Genomic DNA, 19,225 nt, shown 5'->3' on the forward strand with positions numbered 1-19,225 from the left:
TCCCATACCACCTTAAACAATGTATTAAACATATGAATCCAAATAACTTCAACAGACATAATGGATCAATTTTGTTTTATTTTAGACGTTTTGCAAATTGTAAAAAATATGTCCTATATTATAGATTTAATATTTCATTACCAAGATTTTTTTTTATTTTGGAACATTCATTGCCTGAACAAAAGATTGACACATGATCGAAAAGTCAATTTATATTACTCCCTGGAACAAATAAGGTTAAACAAAGGAATACACCGTGATATCTTGTTCGTTTGCAAACATTTACCCCTTATTTTGTTTTCTAAACGCACGTTTGTCCTTGTGATTGACATATAACAAAATGTGATAGCAAAATTAATCTCTCATGAAGACTTCAGAATGTAATCTTTATATCACTGTGTCCCTATATATTTCATTGTTGGTACACTACAGAATGTTAAATATGTTAAGTAGAATAAATGCCTGAGTGTATACTTTATATTCTGGTAATAAGATTTTGAAATCAAAACTGTTTAGAAGGATATGTGTGTACTGATTATACCAAGGTAAAGTTCATTAACAATAATGTAGTATATATAAATGTTTCTTGAAGCTGACCACTTGTGACCAAGAAGGTATAAAAAGCTGGCAGTCGAATCGAAAACAACAAAACTACAGACAATGAAACTAGAAAGTATCAACATTATGCTACCAGACATCGAGGTTAAGCTCATATTTTTTAGGAAAAATCGGTCACTATATATGAAATCAGATGATTGCCAATTTGAAATCTGATTATTGATTATTGTTAAGCATGCTCTAATCAATGGTAGATAATCAAATGTCTTTCCTCTTGCATTAAGTGTACGGTATTATTAAAATCGTTGAACTGCAGAACCTGTAAGTGTCAACCGTCTTCAATTGTGAACATGTGAAACTATGAATACAGACAGTTTCTCAACAGTGCAGTAGACAAGACAATAACATAACCAGAAATCATACACTGATAATTGGAAACTTGAATTAAAAAAAAAAATACAACACAGAAATGTTTCACAAAAGCGTAAAGAGAAGAAATGTAGAGCCTCCGGCTGGAAACACATTTTTGCCTCCACTTGCTTTTCTTTTATGTTTCTTATAGCAGCATATTTTAGTCGTTGCTTCGATAAGATGATAATTTACGTTGTCTTTTATCACGTTAAATCGTAGCGATGCCATCAGTATCATCACATTTTGAATCTTTCAGTGAGAACACGTCACCTAGATCATGAAGATAACGCATTCATAATTAAGTTAAACTAAGAATTATAACCGTGTTTCGTCGTTATATATAAAGTATTATTTTATCCTTTATAACATTGAATTTCTATTATAAAAATTGTGCAAACACAACTATTCTTCAAATGATTTACCACAAAAGGACCATTGCAAAACTAAAGAACAGTTAGAACAAACTTCAATATACCCCTCAATGCATTTAAAGTGTTCAAATGTGTAATTATTCATGTATTGTAAATCATAAATTTATCAAAAACTATCAACACATACACGTTGTTAAAGGATATTGATTTAAAAAGCATGAGGGTAGAAATACGATAGCCACCTATTATGTAATTTTGTTTTAATCCTGTACTTTTTAAACTTGGTTCATGTCTGCGTGACTACAATGTTATATTATATAAACATATTGAATATTAAATCTATAATTCATAATTAATATGTCTTTTTAAAATAACATATATTCACCTATGAAATAGAAATTATAGGAAAAATAGAATTGTTTGCGATCTACTGCCTACATTTTCTGTGGTAAATTCATTTAAAAAAAATTATATGGAGCTATTGCTTACCATTGTAAAGAGAAATTGCATTTTTGAAAAGAAAGGAACGATTAAGCTGATGTTGAGCTTGAAACATTGCAAACACATTTACCTTATATAAAAACGCGTATATGACTCATATTTGGCTTACCTTATTCATTATTATGTTCATAAGCATCATAAAAAATATTTCTTTTTAAAATAAATACGATATTGTTTCTTACCTTACAAGATTTTGATGTACATATATACTATTATTATACAAATATGTAGACACAGATATATAGAAAAAAGGAGAGGTTACAAATTTATTGTTTTGGAATTTCGACTTAAACTGACACTGCTTCCTGGTTAGCAAACAAAATATGTTAAAAGGAAACAAGGTTGAATATGTATTAAATAAAAATCTGTGTCAAAATAATAGCACTACTTGTATGTATTTTTGTGTAGCCCCCTTTTTATAACCTGTATTAATGGATTAACAAAAGATCAATAAAAGAAAATAGGATGCTGTAAACACCAACTCTTCTCTATATTAACAACACAACAGATTACAAAAACACAACATGTTCGAACAAAATAATGAAAACTTTTGTAGCCCAACTAAAAATGTTCACGGATGATTTAATTAATTTCCAACTTATGCTTACAGTTTGTTATTATGTAATGTTATTACTCAACTGTCCATGTTCAGGAAGGGTTTCTATTCAGCGTTTACAAACATGTGTACCCCGTGACACTCTTTAAGAGGCTGTCCATTTGAAAACCAGGCAAGGGATGCATAAATGTTGGCACATTAAATTTTCTTGAAATTAGTTTTTTTGCATTAAATGTCCTTGTCATTAGATGTAACAAATGGTGTGTATTTATTTTTTGGATGAAAGTTTGATATAGTCTAAAAATTTGGGAGGTTTTAGTACCTGGTTTTACCCTTCATGTCCATTGTAAAAGTGCAATTTTTAAAATTGTTTTTTTTTTGTTCCACATTTATTTGAAAGGTAAAAATTGTTTAGATAGTAAGATAAATGTGTAATTCATACTATTAAACTAAAAAAATATTGGGATCTACATTATTAGTGCCTATTTCTTTGTTTGAAATATATCATAAAACTAGTATCTGGATTACCTCCCTTTGAATACCAGTGGGAATATTTTCAATGAATATGTTATTTTGTCAATAAAATATTACAATTAATATTCTATCAATGATAATAAATTACAATATTGGGGAAAACACACAAAGACTGTGATAAAACTCTTTTTATTGAAAAAATAAATTAAAAAAATATATTTACTGCGGATTCATTTACTGCATTTGTATACAAGAAAATGGAGGGAATAAATGACTCCTGCAGTTTCAGCAGGTTAGGAGACTGTTCTGGCCATATCATCCATTTTCTTGATTGCCAGAAAGATGTTGTTGCCCACCTTAGATATCTAAAAGTGTGTACTACAGGTTCAAATGTAAATGAGCAGGATCTGATACTGTATCGCGCCGGATTGTTTGATGTTGATGCAGCCTGCAGGCAATTACTACTGATTTGCCAAGCCCATAGAGATTCTCTTGGGACTTACTGGAAAACAAACAGTTCGAAATGTGCCTATCCAGTCCATTCATCAAAGTGTAAAGGAGATAGAGCCATTGACTTTAAAACTTCAAAAGAACTATTTTTCTTGTATCAATCCTTGATACCTGTTGGAAGTGGTAAGTTACATGTACATGTAATTCAGGTTGTGCCCTTTCCCTAATATGTGTCTATTGCCCAAAGCCTGCCAAGCTTACAGAACAGGTACATGTACACATGCAGTATATAATAAATGTCAGACTCATATCGACACCCAATTTATATATGTCATTATATAAAACAAGCATCATTATATAAAACAAGCATCCATAGTAATTTTGGGGCCCTTTATATCTTGTTGTTCGGTGTGAGCCAAGGCTCCGTGTTGAAGGCCGTACTTTAACCTATAATGGTTTACTTTTTAAATTGTTATTTGTATGGAGACTTGTCTCATTGGCACTCACACCACATCTTCCTATATCTATCCAAATCAACATCTGATTTTTGGCTCCTCAAATCAACATCCATTTTTGTGGAACTGCTGCAATGACATTTTGCAGCAAATGACTTTATTTATGGCTTTTTTGTGTCTTTCAAAATATAAATAAAATACAGAAATAATTGCAGGAAAAAGACAAAAAAAAAAGCTCGCATACACCTATTTTCCTAGCCTTGTACAAATACTTTTTAAAGACACTTAACAGTTATAGTCTATATATATATATATATATATATAATATAGAGACTATAACTGTTATATATATATATATATATGCAGTTAGGGAGCTACCATTTGATTTTTAAAGGGGGGTATGAAAAAATTGTCCTGCATTTTTACAAGTTTATCTTATTTTTGTTGGCCCAGTTGCTCAGTCATCTTGCCTATTTTTTACTCCAAACTCCTGTCCTGTAATTTTTTTACCCAGAATTCCAATCCTACATGTACCTATAAATGTTTTTGTGGCAAGTGTGCAAAGGACAAAATCGCACACAATACATAGAACATATACAAGTTATCAATGAATAGGGCCTTTATTCCTGTTCTCCATCTTGACATTCACCCGACGGTCTTCAACATTGAAAGAATCATTTTACCCTACAAGATGGCCACTAGCATGACTAGGGTCCGCTGAAACAGTACTATTGATAAACATAACCATGTTCAGGTGCTTGCTCTCCCCCCACTGTGGCGTGCCTACTTGGATGATATGTGTGTACGGCATTTTTCAAGTCAAAAGCACCTGGGATACAAGAAAAAATGCAGTGAAATTAAAAGAAATTACCCCATAAACAAGCTTTGAAGCTACAAATGTTAAAAGCACTCGATGAATTTCAAAACTTGTAATTACGGGCAGGTTTGCCGATGCCAAATAAAATAATGTGTGTGTTTCCTATTACATTGTACATCTTTGAAAAAAAGAGTAGGTACGTACATGTATAATATAATAATACTTTATTTTCCGAAAGCAATACAGCTTATGTAGTTAGTGAGTGTAGGAGGGAAATCCTTACTTTTAAAAACAGTGCTAATGAAAAATGGCAAAACAAACTTTAAGGTACATGTAGGCTATTTTTAAGCTTAAATATAGGGAAGTACATTGTAGAAAACACATATATTTTTTATTTGACCTTACACATACATTGTATTTGTCAATTACAGTCATATATTTCCGAACAAAAGACCAATACATGTACATATATAAAACGAAACAAAAATGATAGAAGGCACTTAGCACATTGAAATATAATATATCATTATCTATGATGAGTTTATTATATGTAAAAAATTAGAGCAGTTTTAAAATGTACGAAATGACACAAAAAAAAAAATGATGACTAGGCCAATATTTTGAAGAAATAAAAAAAATATTAATAGCCATAGGAGGTCAAATTAATCAAAGAAAAAATGCACAAGTTGCAGATAAATGAACTCGATTTTTTTGTCTGTTTATGATTATTCCATATTCTGATTACATGAATATCTTGACTGACTTGAAATTTCCCATCTGTCAGACCTGTTTTCTTCCCCTTTAATACATGTAAGTAAAATTCCGAATATTTTAATCTGGATTTTACCAGGGCGTTTTTTTTTTATTTTATTTACATCCGATATAAATTTTTCCTTTGTTTATATTGGCCTTGTAAAATTTGTTTATTTTTTTTTTAAACTTTTGCAGGAATATGTAAGCCATGTAGAACCTCTCACCCTCATGTGATTTCTACAAGGAGTCAAATGTACAGGACAACTTCATGTGGTGATGATACAGAATCAATAGAACTTGCAAATTTAGGTATGATTTATATAAATTGTTGTCTACTCTACATGTATATAATTTCAGTTATCCAGTGAACATATATAGTGAACCTGTAAATTTATGAAAAGCTTTAAGAAAAGCTTATGGTCTATGCCATAATTTCTAGTATTCAGTGGATCTGTAAATTTATGCAATCTTACGTAAAACTTAGATTCGAAATTGAAGTCAACTCGAAGTTCAAATCTTGAAATACAAAAAGCAAAGCTGCGTTATCATAGATCTATATTTTCTGGTTCTTGCATCCGTCTGTCAGTTTGTCCGCCTATCCCGGATAAGTTTGAATTATTTAGTAAAGGAAGTTTGTTATGAAGTAAAAGTCTCACTAATTTAAAACATAGTGCACACGTCCCTAATGATGATAAGATTTTTAATCTGAATTTAAAGTTTGGACTAGAAGTTATTAACTCTACAATAAATTTTGAATTATTAGATTAAATTTTGGCCACGCTTTGCTAATGCTCCTTTCACTTATTTTTTTAACATGTTTAATATCTGCAGCATGATACTTTTATTTTATGAATTGTTTTGGTGTTTTTTAAGAAAATTTTTTATCATTCACTTTCTTCATGAATAATTTTAATGCCAGGCTTTTTCTTGATTTTTAATTTTAAATTTAAACTATATATTATATATATATATTTTCAACAGATATTTACCATGAATTCGAAGATGATAAAGATGATTCTTGCAACAACAATACAAGTACCAAAAATTATGAATATGCCACAGAAAAAGAGGAACATTTCACCCTTGCCAGCTGCAGTCAGACTTCTGATTGTGCATGTAAGTAAATTAAGTACATTTTGTAATACAGAAAACCAAAAAGCTTGTTAATGAGAAAGTTTGGGGACACAATGAATAAATGATTATGGTCCAAATAGCACAGTATGATACATTTCCCGGAGATGAAAATTCCAAGAGACCAAACAGTCCTTTAAAGGGCTACCAAATTGTTTAAAAAAGAATCTGTTATTGTTATTTTTAGTCAACATTTTTTTTTAAATATCTCTCTGATTTTAAATTGTTACCTCTCTTCACTGAATTACTCACAAAAACACTATTGAAACAATTTATCGGAATTATATGATAAAGCGATTACATGTAATACATGGCCTTTTCCATAACAGCCTGGGTATCATCCCTCGACCTATATTGGCACTCAACTAAAGTCTCGGGGTGTTGTGGGGGTCACTGAATGATACCATGGCCAATATGGAAAAGACCATGTATATTAATCTACCGGTATGTATAAGAGCTGTTGTCTTTAAAAAAGGAAAAAAAATACTTTTTTGCAATTTCTAGCTAATTATATAATTTCATTAATTTGCAGTGTAAATCATAACAGATAATTAAAAACTTTTTGTTTCACTCTTGGGTAAATGAAAGGGTCATGAGATTTCTAATTTTTCCAGGTACGCAATTCAGGCTTTATAGAGCCTCTATTAATATTGGAGGATCCAGGGGGAGGGTTGTTGGGGTTGGAACCCCCCTTTTTTGGGGCGATCAATGCATTTAAATGGGGACATATAGTTGGAACCCCCTCTCCCCCTTTGTCCTTGGTTGGGAACCCCCTTTTTAAAATGAATCCGCCCCTGATTAATATTTATTGAAGAAATAACTGGTAAAATACCCAACAGAATAAAATATTCATATACATGTATTTATTTTCAGCTTATTTCTTTCCAACTCAAAGTACTGCCACGGTGAGCAGCCATGAAGAATGGGAACCTGAAATGTCTGGCTTAGAGAAAGTCAATGCTGTTATCAAACTTGTTTCTGATGGCTCTTTTCCACTATTGAGGTAATGTTATTTTTTGAAAATTTTTTGGTCGTACATTGGTATCAGGTTGGCGTCGTCGTAGTGGTTGTCTTCTGAAGACATTTGGTTTTCGCATTCTAACTTTAGTAAAAGAAAATAAAAATCTATGAAAAGGAAGGTTGGGATTGATTTTGGGTGTTTTGGTCCCAACAGTGTACATGTAGAAATAAGGGGCCAAAAAGGTTTAAATTGAACATTATTTGATTTCATCAAAAATTAAATTCTTAGGGTTCTATGATATGCTGAATCTAACAATGTATTTAGATTTTGGATATTGGACCATAAAAGGAAAATGTCCAATTAAAGATTTTTAAGTTTTTTAAGTTGAAGTTCTTCGACCACATGCACTCTGTGTCAGAAACCTACATTGTATGTTGTGTAAACTATTTAAAATCACAATCCGAATTCAGAGCTGTATCAAGCTTAAATGTTGTGTCCATACTTGCCCCAACCATTCAGGGTTCAACCTCTGTGGTCAAAATAAAGCTGCGCTCTGTGGAGCATCTGGTTTTACATGACTGCACAAAAAATGTATTTGTAATATTATATTGCTTGCAATCTATCATGTTAGTGTCATTGTCAGTAGACATTTGGTTTCTAGACAATAACTTAAGTATTTATAAATGAATCTTTATGAAATTTTACCAAGAGGTTCGGTGTCAAAAATGGTCTGAAAACAAAACTCAGTAATGCGCATCAGCACAGTATTGCACAACAGCAAGAAATCTTCAATTGAAAATAAAACGGTACAAATCTTTTTACCAATTTCAATGGGCATTAATTAATTTAAAATGCAAAAGATTAATATGTTCCATGTGATATGATCTTTCTTAATTAAAAACAAAATTAATCTTTTGACCCCATTTTCATGGTCCACTGAACATAGAAATTAAAAGTGTGAGTTTCAGGTTAAGGTAGCACTCCACAGTTAGAAAATAAAATTAAAAATGAGCCACACAATGTTTTATCATCTCCTATTCCTAGATTTCTAATATATTAACCTAACTGTTTGTGTTGTACATGTGCATATGTATGTAATCAGTATCTTCCATAGATTTGATTTTCAAAGGTTAAAAGGGTGAAAATTAATTCCTTTTATGTGTATCCATGGCAACATTCTGTATTTATTTCCCATAAATATTGCAAAAAGGGGGGTGAACATGTCACATTTTCCCCCAAAATTTGGATCAAACTAGAATTTCAATGCCTTTGAGTGATACCTTTTCAGAAACTGTTTCCCTAAATCTTCCTAATGATCAAATAAAAAATGGGTGTCTTTCGCCTCATTTTTTCGTAAAATCCAATCACAAAGTTCGTGCGATAAAAAGTTGGAAAAAAACATTAAAATAATTGCCGGACTAATGTATGGTAGGGACATGCAAATACGGACTGTCACACAGAAAACAGCCTATATTACATACATTACATAACATTGATGTTCATATAAACCCAATACAAAGGCTATTTTAATACTCAGCTATCCAAAAATGAATTTTATTGCACACTAGCTCTCACATTTGAAAAATTCACAGGGGCCAAAATGCGAAACTACACATCTAACTGTGGAGTGCTACCTAAAGTTTTTGGTCAAGGTAGTTTTTGATGAAGTTAAAGTCCAATCAACTTGAAACTTAGTACACATGTTCCCTTGTGGTTGATCGTTTTACTTTTAAGGCGGAATAAGTTTTTTTTACCCAATTCCACTGTCCATTGAACATGGAAAATGATAATGCGAGTGGGGCATCCGTGTACTTTGGACACATTCTTGTTGTCAATAGTATATGCCTGAAAATAACAGAAGAATGATGTTTAAAAACAATTTTTTAGATTTTGTAGCTTAGTTCATCATCCAAAATGGCTGCCAGCGGGGGACTTATTTTAACTTAGGACCCTATAGGAATTACATACAAATGTCTCTTTTGAGAGAACCACTGAATGGATTGAAACAAAACATGGCATGAATGTTCCTTATGGGGTGCTGACTAAATGTTGTTAATTTTTATCCGATCCATCATCCAATAAGGGCACCAGCAGGGGACTTAGTTTAACATATAAGACCCTACAGGAAATACATGCACATTTCATCTTTTAGAAAACCACTAAATGGAATGAAACCAAACATGGTATGATTGATCCTTATGAGATGATGACCAAGTGATGTTACTTTGTAGCTTTATTCATCCCCCAAAATGGCTGCCAATGGGGGACTTACTTTAACTTAGGACCCTATAGGAAATACATACAAATTTCTTCTTTTAGAAAACCTTTTTATCGATTGAAGCCAAACATGACATGAATGTTCCTAATGACTTAGTAATGTGGTGCTGACCAAGGGTTGTTACTTAGTTACTTGTACTTTTTTGTAGCCAATCCATCATCCAAGATGGCTGCCAGCAGGGAACTTTGTTTAACATAGGAACCTACGGATAATACATACAAATGTTCTAATAATCTTATTAAAGCCAGGTGAGCAATTCTGGCTCTCATGTGCCTCTAGTTTTGCTTGTTATCTCTCTATTTACATGTATATAAGTTTCTTCTTATATTTCAGATCTCAGCTTACAATACCTTGGGAATCAGCGTCAAAAAGAACACAAAGTTATTACTTGAAAAAAGCTGATGACTTGGTATTAGGAACTTTACAGCTGATTGCCCCAAACCAGTCAGACACCTTATTTAAGAGCATTGTCCAAAAGAACAAGACAGTTAACCTTGATTGTCCTGATAATTATCTTCCGTCTATGATTGCTGCATACCAAGAAGCAGATTCTCCATATCTTAAACGTCAAATTTTATCACTATTTGCAAGTAAATATTCTAAAGAGGCTTTATTGACCGCAATACCTGGTTTGACAAAACACAAGATAGAAGCTGCGAGAAAATATGGAAAGGTCAAAGAAACAGAATTGCTAGATCAAGACCATAATATGACTGCCAAACTTCCCATCGAAAAAGTTCAGCATTTTGTAAGTTTTGTATCTCAGCCACAATATGTCCAAGATGTTGCATTTGGAGAAAGGATCCTTAAACTATCTACTGGACAAAAAATACATATACCTGATGTTGTTAGAACAGTAATAGGCAGTCGAATAATTTCATCTTACAAAGCATATTGTTCAGAATCAAACTTTGAACCGTTGGGAAGATCAAGCCTGTACAACATTTTGAAGCAGTGTTCAGCAAGTCAGCGTAAAAGCCTTAGTGGTTTAGACAATACAACAGCAGATGGTATAACATCTTTTGACAAGCTAATCAGTTTGACAGACAATATGGAGGATTTTACTCAAAATGAAGTTCATGATTTCAAGGTATTTTAATAATTTATTCAATATTTTTGGATACAGATGACCTATAATTTGTCCTATCATATGTCTTAGTTAGATCCATATATCTTGTTTGCCCACCATAAAGGAATGTTACTATGTAGAACTTGTTTTCATGTGGACAGTAGCTGACCAATTCTCAAAGTTTTCTAGCAGTTATGAATGCGCTAAAAGAATATTTAAACCTCATACGGAAAAAATATCAAAATTTGCAATGAAAATATAAATATCAGATGTATAGGTATTTACAATCTTGTTTCTAAAAAAAAAAAGTGAAATGGCAATTAAAAAAAAAATGAACAATTATAAGTACTCACTGTGACAGGTGCTTGAAAAAATATTTGCATGAAATGCATGTATTTTTTTTTAGACATGGATTTTAAAAATTATTTAAGACAACTTAAATACGGTATGCTTTGAAAGTCCATGATCGATCTTCACGGACAGTTCCAAGATCAAAGAACTCGTATGAGATTACATCTACATATATATGAAATTCTGGAAAAATTACATGTTTGCCCAAATCATAACTTTATACATGTAATTGTTTGAACATAATAATAGAAGGATGAAACTATGTATGAATGTAGAGTAATTTTTTTACAGTGCAATTGTCAGTTTGTAATCACCAATTACTCATCATGCAGCATGCCATATTTCTAATGCATTTTACAGTTGTATAATTTTCATATGAATATAAAGCATGTTATACATGTATAAGGGATGATATGAATACTTTTTTTATCTTGCAGGACATTCAACGAAGATTACGAGCTTCAAAGCGGTATTTGTCTTGCGATTACAGATGGCATGTTGAAAAATCATCAAAAGTAGCTGATCATTGCATGCATTATGCTCTTAGTGATTCACACGTAAAAGATTTACAAGAGAAATGTGATCATACACATGACGAATGTTGTGAACTGTGTACAGATATGAGCTCTGTAATTGATGACCTAGAGCAGATTGTTATAGATGGAACATTTCCATCAGAAGAAATGAAAACTGAATATCTGCATGACTTCCAAAGCTGCAAGGAAAAAGTGTTTCAGTGGAAGCAACATGTATTGAGAACAGTCAGTCAAGAACAGGCAAAACATTTGGTTCTTGAGAATCTTCTTCCAAATGAAATTTTTATAGTTATGGATTGGGCCATGAAATTTCTTCCATGGTTTGACCGTGAAAAGCAAACTGATTTTTATGGTAAAAAGGGAATTAACTGGCATGTAAGTGTTGTATTATCCAGAGGTATTGATATGAAAATCAATACTGACTGTTATGTACATTTGTTTGACAGTATCCCCCAAGGATGGTATGCTGTTGCTTCAATAATTGAGAGCTTATTAAACTGCATAAAAAGCAAAGATGAAACTAAAGATACAGTATATCTTCGTAGTGATAATGCCTCCTGTTATCACTGTGGACCACTGATGGCTGCTATTCCAGAAATTTCTCAAAGAACAGGGATAAACATTTCTCGGTACGATTTCAGTGAAGCTCAAAGCGGTAAGGATATTTGCGACAGAAGAACTGCTCCAATGAAGATACATGCAAAACGGTTTGGAAATGAAGGGAACAATATTACAACTGCAGAAGAGTTGAAAAGAGCCCTTGAAAGTTATAGTGGTATCATGAACACACATGTGTATGTTGCTGAAGTTGATTTTAGTGCACAGACTATGAAAAAATGTTCCATACCAAACATAAATATGTACAACAATTTCAGCTTTGAGATTGGAGGTCTTAGAATGTGGCAAGCTTATGATGTTGGCATAGGTGTCTTCATTTCATCTAGGGATTTGAAGAAGATGTCAAATGGAAAACAAGATGAAACAAATCTTAAGGTCAGTAGAAATTTAAAAGAAGCCAAGTATATAGTATTATTTTAGGTTTAGACATGCAGGAAAAGCCCTTTTAATCAATAAACATTCTGACAAAGTGTGTTTTTCTAACCAAACTAATCCTTTGACAAATAAAAATGTTCCAATAAATAGAAAAACCAAGTACAAATGTAAATAACTTTTTTTTTAATATCAAATCTATACAATTGGCAAGGTTGATGGTAAATTGAAAGGCCCAAGTAAAAAATTGTATAACAACAAAATATAGTTATAATTTTTTGCCCTAGGTCTTCTCCTTTTCTAGAAACATGTTCAAGTTTAACATGGTATTACACTGTCATGCCTGTTATTTTTTACCCTTGAAATAAATTCACAAAAAAATTTGAATTTTAAAGAAAAAAAACCTGATCCTAATTTTTGAGTGGATGTAAAAGGAAGCACAATTTTTTTTCCTTTTTGTCAAAGAACACTAATGAATTCATATTGAATAAGAAGTGTACAATGTTATAACTTTAAAATTACTACAACTTGTTTGTATTATTAATATTTTTGCTTGACTATATTGTAGATACTGGAAATGCCAAAAGTTACTAGGAAAGGAAAGAGTAAAATAAGACCAAGAAAGAGCCTTAAGAGGAAGCACAGTGAAACAAATAATGAAAAGGTTTTCATTTTTTTTTCTTAGTTTTATGATACAATATGAATAATTGAATAAGAAGATGTGGTATGAATGCCAATGAGACAACTCTCCATTTAATACACAATGTAGGTAAAGTAAGCTAGGATTTTTATCAAATCAGCTGTAAAGGACCCCAAAATGGCCAGTAAAAATCTTTTTCAAGCCAGGAAAACAACAACCTTATTATAACGTATACAAAATAAAAATGAAAAACACATATTAACTACACCAACACACGAAAACAACAGACTGAATTAGAAAAGGTTTTTACAAAATGCAGCAAGTTTGTATGTTTTAAGTTCATCTCCCTTTTGGACTCCTCAAATGTACATTTTACATGAATGTTGAACTAAGTAATAATATATAAGCTTTAAAAGTCCAAAGTTTGCTCAAAGATCCTTTAACTTACTAAGGTAAATTTTACATGTTTAAAACTGAGTTATGTAAAATTTACTTTCTTAACTGTTGTCACCTATATCAATTTTAGATAACAATATTGGAAATATGTGTTTATAATTAGTATATTTTTACAGGAAAGAAATGAAACAGGAGATGTTGAAGACAATATAGAGGAAATAAATGAGAACACAGAGGAAAATGCTGCTAGTCATGAACAGATGAATGAGGTAACAGATACATATAGATTCTTACACTAAAACAAGTGTACTATGATAATTCTTCACTCGAGACAGTTAAATTTTATTATTTAAAGCGTAAGGCTTGCCGAGCCCTTTAAATAATAAAATTTAACTGTCGAGAGTGGAGAAATATCGTTATACATGAGTTATAGTGTCGGAATCTGTTTCTCTAATGCTTTTTATCGTTCTTTTTCAAAGATTTTCAGAAAATTGTGTTCTTTATATGCGATGTCATCAGGCAAGGTCGCCTTTTTTCATGACGTCACAATAGGAAAATGGAGAAGAAAACAAAACATTTTGACGTCATAATCAAATTTCGACTAATCATTTGCCGTGAACAGATTTTTCACTAGTGAGGAGAAATATTTTTCTCACACCGGTCAGGAAATGTGAAAATAGCACAAAAATTAGAGAAATACTATGTATATTCTTTTGTGGTTAACATCACTATCCTTTCATCTTGCAAAAGAAATTAAGGATGGACCAATCTTTCTAGACTTTGACAATATTGTTCATAGATATAAGAAGATGTGATGTGAGTGCCAATGAGACAACTCTCCATCCAAATAACAATTTAAAAAAGTAAACCATTATAGGTCAATGTACAGCCTTCAACACAAAGCTTTGGCTCAAACCGAACAACAAGTTATAAAGGGCCCCAAACTTACTAGTGTAAAACCATTCAAACAGGAAAACCAAAGGTCTAATGTTTGTTTAGGTTTTATTAGTGTCCTGTGTTGTTAGTGTCTTTATACCCCCAAATAAACAAGTTTTCAGGGATATATATAGGAATCACCCTGTCGTCCCTCCATCTGTCTGTCCATCACATCTCATAAGTGCAACTCTTCCTTAGTATTGATGTAACTTCAAACAGTTGTAGTACACAACCTAAGGATGTGGACAAAGGAAAATATTTAAGGTTGGAACTATTTTAAGGGAGATAATTGACTTTACTTAGTTAAATATACATCTAGCAATAAATGGCAACAAGTCTTGTTAGCGCAATTACTCCTAAAAAGAATAAAACTGATGAAACTTTACCCAGTTGTTGTACACAACCTGAAGATGTGCATGAAGGAGGATATTTCTGGTCTGATTTTTTTCAGGGGAGATAATTGAAATTACTCAAGTTTAAATACCCACAAATTCGTTCAAAGTATACATGTATGCATGATAGAGTGATTCAATTCTGCTGTTTTTTCACTTCTTTTATACAAATGTAATTTTTTTTCTTTTGCAGACTGATGACTATACTTGTGGTGAATGTGGTCTTACATTTGTTAGTCTACATGAATATAACATTCACCAGGACATTGGAAATCATAAGATCAGGCATGCTGATCGAGTAAAAACTTTTTGGAGTAGTAAATGCACTAACATAAAAGAGTCAATGACAAGTGTTTTTTCAAAAGCAACTGATGATCAGACACCACAGTCTGAAACACAATGTTCACTACATTCAGGATGGTCATTGAAAGGAAGAAGAATGAATAAGAGATTTAGCATAGCTGTAAAAGACTATTTACTTAATTTATTTATGGAAGGTGAACAAACTGGCCGAAAATATACTCCAACAGAGGCTTCCAAAAAAATAAGAGCAGTCAGGGATGAAAATGGGAATAGGCTTTTTTTGCCAGAAGAATGGCTGAGCTCACAACAAGTACAGGGTTTATTTTCCAGATTTGTCAATCAATCTGGAAAAATTCCTAAAGAGGAATCTGATGATGAACTAAATGATGCTATTATAGAAATTACTCGTCAGGAAAATGAACTTGCACTAATTCATTCAATTTGTCAATGATTTTTGTCGAGCCTGCAACTTTTGTTGCAAAAAGCTCGAAATAGGGATAGTGATCCGGCGGCGGTTACGACGGCGGCAGCGTAAGCTAATTTAAAAGGTTTATATTTTGGAAGGTGAACGACAAGGAGGCTTCATTCTTTGTATATACATTGTAGATGCCTCATGTCACAAAGTTTCTGTCAGTCACATGTCCAATGCCCTTGACCTCATTTTCTTGGTTCAGTGACCACTTGAAAAAAAAGTTCAATATTTTTGTAATGTTGAATTCTCTCTTTAATATTATAAGTAATAGGATAACTATATTTGGTGTGTGCATACCTTGCAAGGTCCTCATGCCCGTCAGACAGTTTTCACTTGACCTCAACCTCATTTCTTAGATCAGTGAACAAGGTTAAGTTTTGGTGGTCAAGTCCATATCTCAGATACTATAAGCAATAGGGCTAGTATATTTGGTGTATGGAAGGACTGTAAGGTGTACATGTCCAACTGGCAGGTGTCATCTGACCTTGACCTTATTTTCATGGTTCAGTGGTTATAGTTAAGTTTTTAAGTTTTGGTCTTTTTAACTTATATTTTATGCCAAAGGTCAACTATATTTGGTGTATGTAAATATATTATGATCTATATGTCAGTCCCGCAGGTTTAATTTGACCATGACCTCAATTTTACGGTTCATTGCACAGTGTTAAGTTTTTGTGTTTAGGTCTATATTTCTTAAACTATAAGTAATAGGTTAACTATATTTGTTGTATGGAAGCATTGTTAGCTGTACATGTCTGTCTGGCATGGCTCATCTGATCTTGACCTCATTTTCATTGTTCATTGGTCTTTGTTTAGCTATCATGGTTTATGTTAAGTTCATGTGACAGTTGTATTAAAGCTTTATACTTAGGAATATCAACATAATAACAATAATTAGTAAAGAAGGCGAGACATTTCAGTGTGTGCACTCTTGTTCTTTTATGCTGGAACTAAAATATTTATTGCAATGTTTTGACCAACCTATTGTGATATTCCTTTAGATTTACAGTTTGTTTCTGCTTCATAATTTTTATGTAGCCATCATGGTTCAAGATTTAAAAGTCCATGACACAATATATATATATATGTATTTGCATGAATCATAGCAATGCATTAGGGTTTAACTGAGGTGCTACCAGACCAGGGTTTCCCTTGGGTCAATTATTTTTTTCGCCACCTCTTTAGCCAAAACAATATATTTTTCGCCACTTTATTATTTTTTTCTCCAAATATATTTTTCTAATAAAATTTTATTTCCCCCCCCCCCTTTCCGCTAAACAAGAAGTGATTTTTACAACAAAACGAAGAATCTTATCACTTGGAATTGATCCCTCGTGTAAGGTGTAGTCATTACATTGAAGGGTTACTCTCATGACAACCACTTGAATATATTTCTTCATAATGACAGTTTTCTTTTCTAGACCATCGTAAATAAGTAAAACTATATGCTTGAAACACGTGTGTTACTGAAACGACTTTGAAGTACCCACTCAATGATCTATATGAAAGTTAAATGATAAAGTTTTAAATCAGCGACCTTTCTAGCTTTTGAACATTTTTCGTCATAACAAGAATTTTCTTTTCAAAAGAAGGAGAGGAAGCGTAAACTTTGCTTCAAACACGTGCGTCGCAAAGCGGTAAATAAATCCCTTTTATGACATGCGAAAGAAGCCATTTAACCATATCATTTTGTCATATCATACAATCAACACCTTTATTAATTAGGCCTTTGATGTCGATAGCTATAAATGCAATCAGCTGATTATTGATTTTCTGTCAAAATCTTAACGAGTTCAAGGTGAATTCCGAGTATTGTCTGATCGGTAAACATGGTAAAGTCAAAGAAACCCGAAAAAAGTAAATAAACAAGATGGCTGAAAATAAATCGTCATATATATTTCTTTCGCCAATGACGAATTTTAATCGCCACAATTATTATTTTTTCGCAAATTGCGAAAATGGCGACTGCCAGCGGAAACCCTGTACCAGACTATTGGGGATGGCGAATAGGGGTAAAGGTGTTAAAAATTGTTTTCAACAGTTTATATTCCTGTCAAACCCTATAATTTACACTTACTTTGCTTGTTTTAATAAAAGGTCAAGGTTTCAATTACTAAACATGATAAAAATAAAAATATTTCAGAAATTAGTTTTTTTGAATGGAAGTTTTCTTGTGCACTATGGTACCATTTAGACTTTTATTGTTGTAAATTGAGAGACAAGAAACATGGAATAAATACTTGCACCTGTCTGCAAGTTTAAGGAGGTCATGGTTAAATTCTTAGTTTAAAAATTTGTAGTGCATGTACATACAATAATTATTGCTGACGAAAATAGAATTTGTTGGGATTGGTCTTAGAAACGGGTATAAATGTGAAGTTCACGGATACTTTCCTTGCCTATTTTATTCTGTAATTTTTGCAATATTGTGTTCTTTCAACTTATCTTGAACCTTATTTAAATATTAGATTGATCTATTGGAATAAAAATAAATCATTGCCATCACTATTTGCTTATTTGTGAGTTTGTGTGTAATTTAAATACATGATCCATCTTGCATCGTGATCTTATATTATCCATGGAGAAATTGAGGCTGCACCAATGTTAAAATATATCAAACAGGAAAGCAGTTATTATTTTTTTAGTTACTGATACCCCTTTCATAAAGAATAATGAGATTTGACTTTATTAAAAGAAAAATATGCATGCATGTGTAGAAGTTTGATCTGGCAATAATACAGTTTGAAGCAGTTTTTTGAGCTGAGAGAGGTATGCTGTTCCGATTTTTTTAGCCTTACAGGAATGTGATCCCACCAAATTTTTTGTTCTTTTTATTAAAGAATATGATAATCTGTTAGCTCTATATGGTAAATTTCCAATATTTACCATGGATGGAATTCCAGAAGACTTCAAAAATGGCCGATTTTGGCAAAATGAACAATTGGTGTTTTGGATGTCCTTATTAGGTGTTTTTTTTCCTTTGTCAATATATTGATTATAACAAGTAATTTATGGAATAGGTACACTAAGGTGGATATTATCTTGTATCAACATAGTTAAGCTCTTTAAATTGTGATTAAGAAGAAATGTTGAATTGAAAACGTAGTAAAAATCAGTTTTTCTTGGCTGTTTCTAAGGCCGAAATGATGATGCTCGTGTTGCCATGGCAACCGTGCACATTTTTTTCCGCAGACATTTTTTTTTTTTCATTTCATGTCTTAAATAGACCTCATGTAAAGTTTCATTGAAATCTGAGTCCCATGATGTGCCAACCATTGCCTGAGTTTTCCTTGGACAGCCTCAGTGGCTGTCCCTTTTCCAGAACTTGTAATCCTTTGAAACCTTAAGATCCTACAACCATACTTAACACCACCTCGTTGTTTATGTGACTGTCACAAGCTATGAATCTGTAATTCAGTTTTCT

The 19,225-nt window shown here is 32.2% G+C and overlaps 1 protein-coding gene across 2 annotated transcripts; it reads left to right on the forward strand.

The window, feature by feature from the left end:
* Positions 1-5,557: 5,557 nt before the first annotated feature.
* On the forward strand, positions 5,558-18,303 carry LOC139528770 (uncharacterized). Of its 2 annotated transcripts, XM_071324967.1 has the most exons (8): positions 5,558-5,655; positions 6,328-6,462; positions 7,351-7,480; positions 10,050-10,806; positions 11,574-12,665; positions 13,231-13,326; positions 13,875-13,967; positions 15,220-18,303. In XM_071324967.1, exons 1-8 carry the CDS (start codon positions 5,598-5,600, stop codon positions 15,778-15,780), a joined length of 2,922 nt encoding a protein of 973 aa, XP_071181068.1. In that variant the 5' UTR covers positions 5,558-5,597; the 3' UTR covers positions 15,781-18,303. The 2 variants fall into 2 exon arrangements, with proteins under 2 accessions (XP_071181068.1, XP_071181069.1); XM_071324968.1 differs by lacking the exons at positions 5,558-5,655; positions 6,328-6,462; positions 7,351-7,480 and adding an exon at positions 8,934-9,090.
* Positions 18,304-19,225: the final 922 nt, after the last annotated feature.

Source organism: Mytilus edulis, chromosome 6 (genome assembly GCF_963676685.1).
Source record: "Mytilus edulis chromosome 6, xbMytEdul2.2, whole genome shotgun sequence".
Classification (NCBI taxonomy): domain Eukaryota; kingdom Metazoa; phylum Mollusca; class Bivalvia; order Mytilida; family Mytilidae; genus Mytilus; species Mytilus edulis.